The sequence below is a fragment of the Jaculus jaculus genome, chromosome 9 (genome assembly GCF_020740685.1).
Source record: "Jaculus jaculus isolate mJacJac1 chromosome 9, mJacJac1.mat.Y.cur, whole genome shotgun sequence".
Lineage (NCBI taxonomy): Eukaryota > Metazoa > Chordata > Mammalia > Rodentia > Dipodidae > Jaculus > Jaculus jaculus.
Genome location: NC_059110.1, coordinates 67897265 through 67904310, shown reverse-complemented (window position 1 = coordinate 67904310; position 7046 = coordinate 67897265). Strand labels below are relative to the sequence as shown.

General features: G+C 52.1%; 1 protein-coding gene across 4 annotated transcripts; it reads right to left on the bottom strand.

Moving 5' to 3' along the window:
• Window positions 1–501: 501 nt before the first annotated feature.
• Dusp26 (dual specificity phosphatase 26) lies at window positions 502–7027 on the bottom strand. Of its 4 annotated transcripts, none has more exons than XM_045159793.1 (4): window positions 7012–7027; window positions 4715–5012; window positions 2757–2971; window positions 502–1363 (listed from the first exon to the last, which is right to left on the bottom strand). In XM_045159793.1, the coding sequence occupies exons 2-4, from the start codon at window positions 4936–4938 to the stop codon at window positions 1164–1166; spliced, it is 639 nt and encodes a 212-aa protein (XP_045015728.1). In that variant the 5' UTR covers window positions 4939–5012; window positions 7012–7027; the 3' UTR covers window positions 502–1163. The 4 variants fall into 4 exon arrangements, with proteins under 4 accessions (XP_045015728.1, XP_045015727.1, XP_045015726.1 ...); XM_045159792.1 differs by lacking the exon at window positions 7012–7027 and adding an exon at window positions 6604–6721 and having other exon boundaries at window positions 4715–5009; XM_045159791.1 differs by lacking the exon at window positions 7012–7027 and adding an exon at window positions 6604–6703.
• Between the last annotated feature and the right edge of the window lie 19 nt (window positions 7028–7046).

Here is a 7046-nt window from a genome sequence, read left to right as displayed (position 1 = left end):
AGTCCTTTGCAAAGGAGTGACGTGGTGGCAGTTTGGAAGTTGGGATAGCATGCTGTTCTTTCTGATTGTTGTGTCTAACTTTTTATTAAGCTTCCTAAAGAAATTATGTAACAGTTCTCTGAGGCAACCTGTAAGTAGTAGAAATGGAATTACATTTCCTCACTCCTGCCCTATCTATACTACACTTTGGCAGCAGGCAAAACTCAAACTCCTAAATGTGGGAGATTTAGGATGTAAGAGATTGTTTTAAGACTAATATTTGTTACTCCACCATAATAGGGACACTGAGACAAAGACATTCATAATCCTAAACTTGGAAGGTGGAGATGTATCTTTTGAGCAGTAGCAGATGGCTGCAGACCTGAAGTTTTTGGTCCTCTGCTGCCGCTCTGTGGACTAGTTGGAAATAGCAGCTCAAGATTTCTCACCAATGAGGTCAGGAGCTACAGCTATGCACAGCAAGACAAATTCCCAGGAGACAGAATCAAACTGCCAATGACATGTTTTCTATCTCTTTATTTTTTACTTCAGATACACCTGGATCCAATGAGCACGGGATGACCTAGGACTCCCAGTCATTCATCTGTGTTACTCCTTTAGCCCTGAGCAGCTTCCATTGGCACCATGCTCACCTCCACAGACCTCGCCTCCCTGGGCTTGGAGTAACCAGTCTGTGGGTTTCTTCCTTTGGTTTTGTGACTTTCACATGATCTCATCACTGTCTGTCTCCAAGCTGCTTTCTGCAACCTCTACCCCATCACATTGGCACTTGCATCCTTCATCCTTGATCCCTGCTCAGGCACAGGACAATGGCCCTTGTTTTGGTGAGATGGGGGACCACTGAGTATAAAGAGGGGAAGTGATTCTGAATCACTGGGTAAATCCTGCTGTAATCTAGTGGTGTCCAAATTGCAGGACCGACTTCTATCTTTAGCTTCAACGCTTCCTTTGGTTAGCAGCTCCCAGGGCACCCACCCAATACACTGCCTGACCTGGTTCCCCACCACCTCCTCAGTGGCCTTGGGGCCTCCATTCCCCTGTCCCCAGGGGATGATGGATTGTCTGGCCTTCCTGCGACCTGCCATCTGGGTCTCTTCTCTCTAGCTGGGAGCCAGGGGCCCACCCAATGGGCCTGGCCTGACTTCCCCTCTCCTCTACTCCCCTCATGCGTCTACACCCTGCCGCAGCCTGCGGTCCAGGGCCAGGAGTTGTCTCAAGAAACCCCGGTTGGGGATGATGCCTCGGTGGTCCTTGACTTTCCTGATGGCCTCCACGAGGGTGAAGTGGTGGTACAGCATGAGGTAGGCCAGCACCAGCGTGGCGGACCGGCTCACTCCCACAGCACAGTGCACCAGGATCTTCCCTAAAGAGACACAGAGAGAGCTAGGAGACTGTTCTGTGGTGGTCTGCAGAAGGCTAGGGAGAGGCAGATATGGACAGCTAAGTAGGAAGGAGGTAAGTGAAGCTACGTGGAAACGGGAATTCATGCAGATGAGTGGTATGAAGAATTCAGATCTTGGGCTGGGGATATACTCAGTGGTACAGAGCTTGGCATGAGCAAGGTTCAGTTTCCAGCCCTGTGAAAGAAAGAATGCTGATCCCCAGTAAAGGTTCTGACAGAATGGGAGGGATGTGAAGAAGCTGCGTCCATGAACCTGAGGGGAACTCAGAGACTCAGTCTTGATGTAAAACTGAGCTTGTTAGAGTAGGCACTCATCTCACATTGGCTGAGTGCATCAACAGGAAGACTTTTTTTTTTTTTTTTTTTTCCAAGGTAGGGTTTCACTCTAGCGCAGGCTGACCTGGGATTTACTAGTCTCAGAGTGGCTGCGAACTCACAGCGATTTTACTACCTCTGCCTCCTAAGTGCTGGGATTAAAGGTGTGTGCTACCATGCCTGGCAACAAGAGGACCTTTTGTTTTAACCTTGTTTGTCTTAGGTCTCCTTTTTTTCTTCTTTTGTTATTTGTTTCATATTTAAGATGGGTCTTATTATGCTGCCTAAGCTGGCCTCAAACCCTTGGGCTCCAGTGAGCTTCCTACCTCTGGGAGAATGTGACACAACTCCTGGCTCTTCTATCCTTCGACCTTGCTATTTCTCTCAACCACTGACTACAGCTTTTTTGTTTTTTTTGAGGTAGGTTTTACTCTAGTCCAGGCTGACCTGGAATTCACTATGTAGTCTCAGGCTGGCCTCAAACTCAAAGCAATCCTCCTACCTTTGCTTCCTGAGTGGTATTAAAGGCATGTGCCACCACTCCTGGCCACTGGCTACATTGTTATTTACATATAGTCATTGGTATTCAAAGTGGATTGGTTCTAGGAACCTTCCCTACCAATACCAAAATCCACGGAAGCTCAAGGCCTTTTACATGAAATGTAGAATTAAGATAGAATCCACACAGTCCTCTTGTATGCTTTAAATCAGGTGTGTCCAACATGCAGTCTGTGGGCCACATGCTTCCCAGAATATTTATGAGTGTAGCCAACACATTTGTAGATGACAGTGTCATGTCACAATGTCAAAACGTTGGTCACTCTTGCTTTAAAACATCTCTAGATTATGTTATATATATACATATGTACATGTGATTTACATGTACATGTAATCAACTAACATTCTTCTTTCATTTTCTTCAACATTCTTTTCTATCCTGAACATTTTATCTTCACTAAGATAACTCCCCAGCTTTGAACCCATGGGCTTTCTGAAAGCCACTGCCAAATGCTTTCCCCACCCCTTCTCTTTCTCCTACCTCCTGGCTGGCTTAGTGCCCGGTGGATGAAGTCGGCCGCTGTCTGGAAGTGGATGCTCATGTCAAAGGCTGGCGAGTCGTGGGCCTCTACACCCAAGTAGCGGATGCCCAGTCCCTGGTAGGCCTCAGGAGTGCCTCGCCACCTGCTGTGTGAGGCATTGAGGACATGGGTGATGCCCAGGCGACAAAGCTCACGGCGGTTGCTGGCCATGTCCCTGTGTTGATGAGTACAAGTTAGTAGAAGGCAGGGAAGCCAGGGTGCCAAGGAGATTCTGCCTATGTTCTGTCATTGGTTCCACAATGCTAGGTACTTACTAACACCCCCACAGCAGGGGAAAATGGGCAGAAAGTTCAAGTCTTGTCTTGTGTTTGCAAGGATTGAGGGTGGTCTGGCTGGAGAAGACAAGACCAAGGGGGGGAGGAAACATGACCACAATCAAGGAAGTAGAATTTTTTTTTGATCTAAAAGGTGGAACTAGGACAAAAAGTGTCAAGATAAGAGGGCTCAGGCTTGTTTCATGTGATGTGCAGAAGTGCAGAGATGAACCTAGCTGAAGAACGCCTGAGCACCTTGGGAGACAGTGGTTTTCCCATTATCAGGTGTTCAAGCTGTGTGTGTGTGTGTGTGTGTGTGAGAGAGAGAGAGAGAGGGGGGGGGAGGGAGGGAGAGGGAGAGGGAGAGGGAGAGGGAGAGGGAGAGGGAGGGAGGGAGGGAGGGAGGGACACCATCAGGAGGTTAGGTTAGGGCTGGGGGTGCAGTTATATGTCAGAGTGTGTGCTTTGCATGGGTAATGCCCTGGATTCAATCCCCAGCACTACTGAGTTAGTAAGTGCATGAATGAATAAAATTCTTGCCAATGTTAAGATTATGTGGCTCTGATACTCGATCCTGTGTGAGACCCCCCCCCCCATTATTTCATGCTCTGTCTGGCATCTGGAACCATTTTCAGTTAGGATCATACCTAATCTGTTCCACAGTCATGTTCAGATGTTCATGTGGCCTATCCCCAGCAGCATAAGTGGTATACACCCCTGACAAAATGGCCAGATGACAGCATGTCATCCATCCAGTGACAACTCTATAAATACACAGGGCACTGAACTTGACCCTGCATCTACTGACTCTTGTACTTCTGACTCCTGTGACCTTGGGCCAATCTCAGCTTTTAGGATGTCCTCAGGAGTAAACTAGGGAGAGTGGCACCTACCTTACCAGGCTGTTGTGAGAATTTACAGAGGAATGTACATGGAAAAATTCCTCAAAGGACAAAAGGAGAGACTGCTCTTCCTTGGATAACCCTCTCCCCTTAACCCTAGCTTGCAGCTGTCTGCAGACTCCATGAAAACTTGACATGGTCTTGAGAAGACCAAGCTCACTGTCCCTTCAGTTTATGGCTTACTGCTCTTGTCCTGCACCTTCATTTACCCAGAGCCACAGCACAGCATCTAGAAGGCCAGAGCAATGTGCCTGGCACATAGCATTGGCAAGCAGACAATCCTTGCTAAATGAATGACAAACACTTGAACAGAGTTTCTCTGTATAGAGTTGGGCATGTTAATAATGCCATCCAGGGGCTGGAGAGATGGCTTAGCGGTTAAGCGCTTGCCTGTGAAGCCTAAGGACCCCGGTTCGAGGCTTGGTTCCCCAGGTCCCACGTTAGCCAGATGCACAAGGGGGCGCACACATCTGGAGTTCGTTTGCAGAGCCTGGAAGCCCTGGCGTGCCCATTCCCTCTCTCTCCCTCTATCTGTCTTTCTCTCTGTGTCTGTCGCTCTCCAATAAATAAATAAAAATTAAAAAAAATAATCCCATCCAAATTCCCCCAAACCCTCTCTCAATCCTCAACTTGGAACTAACAGCATGAAATATGCATGTATGCACGCGTGCAGACAGACAGACAGACAGACACACACACACACACACACAAAGGCATGGTCCCTGTCTGCTTGGTACACACTGGTCACCGAGGTAGAGGCCTGGCCAGACTTCATCAACGTGGTTACAGGCTGTCTTTCCTGTGTAGAGGAGCCTCTCCAACTCAAAGACATTTAGGAAGTGATGATGCTGAACAGCGGGCATCTCCTCCATGCTCTCTCGAGTGCGAACAGGAGATCGTGAACTACTCCGGGAGAAGCGGGCCATAAAAGTCATGGAGGCCCAGAGCCAGTTACCAGGGCACATCTTAAAGGTGGTGGAACGGTGGCAGCTGCACTGTGGCTGTGGTGACGATGGGGCCAGTTACCAGTTAGCCGCTGCTGAAAGCAGAAGAGGTGTGACACTAGCCTGAGTGAGTCCAGAACAGTTGGTTCCCTTCCTGCCCACGGTGCTGGGCCCTGGGGAGCAGATCCTCAAGACAGGCAAGCAGAGCTGGCTCCGGTGGGGCCTGCAGGAGGGCCTTCTTTCTCTGGCAGCAGCAGCTCCCTCCTCACAGCCCAGTGGCTCTGCCACTCAAGGAGGTGGGAGAGTCACATGTCCTTGTTTACGGGAAGAGGGAGCTGCCCAGCTGCTGGGTATTGGTTCCATTGCCCCACCTCCACTGAACACACACACACCACACACACCTCACTTGACACTTGGGTGCTCATACACGTAGCAGGAGAGCTTTCCAGCTGGAATCTGGGTTTTAGTCTGCCTGGGGTAGTGGGCAGAGTGCCTGAGGGGCTGGACCAGGCATGGAGGTAGCTGTGGATCCCTCCAGAGAGAAATAGCAGAAAGACACAGCAGCTGAGACAATGGCATAGGCCAGACTTGCCTTCTGAATGGCAGAGAGATGAGTGCCTTAACCCATCCCTGCTCTGCATGACTCAAAGATAAGCCTGCCATGACCAGTGTACTCGTGGGGCATGGGTGAGACAACAAAATAAGGAAGAGTATGTTTGGAGACAAATACATGCTGAATGTTAGACCTAATGAAGGAAGGCACCCATCTATGAATACCGGGGGAACGCCTCTCCTTTGACTAAATCACCTCTCTAAGGGGAGAATTCTGAGTCAAAGTGTGTGTCTAGTGGGGGGTGGGCAGAGGTGGAGAGAGGAAGATGGAAAAAAGGGAGGAAGGAGGGATTCAGTAGGCCCACAGCGTACAAAAGGCTCAGCCATGAGGGGATCAGCAGGTGTGTCTCAATACTTGTAGGCCCTTGAGCAAGTGGACTCCTGCTTTAAGCTGTACTACTGAGGAAGACCTGTGCTTGAGGATTGCTCTGGTACCTTTAGGCAGAAAGGTAACTGTCAATGCCCCTAATAGGTCTCCCTATGGTCCTGCATGCAACACCTCTCCCTTCTCCCTCTGCTCAGGAACCTCAGCTGAGTGTCCAGCAGTAAGATGCCATCTTACACTTTCAGCCAGGCCTAGCTCCCCCCACTCCCCCGGGTTAGAAGAGCCCAAGCTGTCACCCGACACTAGAAGCAGGGCCTATGGGATCACTTCTAGTGAGGGCGGGTTCCTTATTCAGGTGTTTAGACAGATAGGTTTTCAATGGCTAGGTCAGAAGCCCACAGATGTGCACTTGTTAACTCCCACCCTCCTCCCTATCTTTCTTTCCTCCTCAAGCCTGAACCCCCATCCTTTCCCCAACACCTTTCTTGTCAAGTCTGCTGCCTAGGAAGGTGCTGGGGGCAGGAAGGAGACAAGAAGCAGGGAGGGGGGCAGTTCCCCTTCGTTGGTCACAGGGTCCACCCCCCCTCCCCGCCAGGCCTTACCCCATCCGCTCAGCGGCTCCGGACCTCGGCCCGCCCCCGACCCCCGCGCTGTCGCCCGGGCCGTGGGCTCGTGACAGGCGACACGCGGAGGAGGATGCTGAGCCGTCCCCGCCGCCCGGCTCCCTCTCCGGCCCGGCCCGGCCTTACCTGCCGCCGGTGGATCTCACGTCCCCGGGCCGCGCAGTCCCGCCATGGCGCCGCAGCCAGCGTGGGCGGGCGGATCGCAGCAGCGTGGAAGCCAGGCTCCGGGGCGCGCCGGCGACACCCGGGCTCCCGCTCGGCCCCGCCCGCCCTCCCGGTCCCGGCCGCCAATGGCAGCGCGGGGCCCGCAGCTCAGCCCACCGGCCGCCCCTCCCCGCCCGAGCGAGAGCCGCACGCCTCCGGGCGCCCGAGCTGCCCGTCGGCCACCTTCCCTTCCTCCCTGGCACTTCCGTGCGCCGCCCCGTTCTAACACCCGGCAGACACCTTTGTCGTCGTTCGGGGGAGGCGGAGGCCGGGAGAGCGGGAGTGGTTCGCCCGGTCGCCCAGCTTCCTGCGGCGGCGGCGGGCACCTACCTGCTCTAGAGAGCCATTTCCACCGCGCAGCGCGC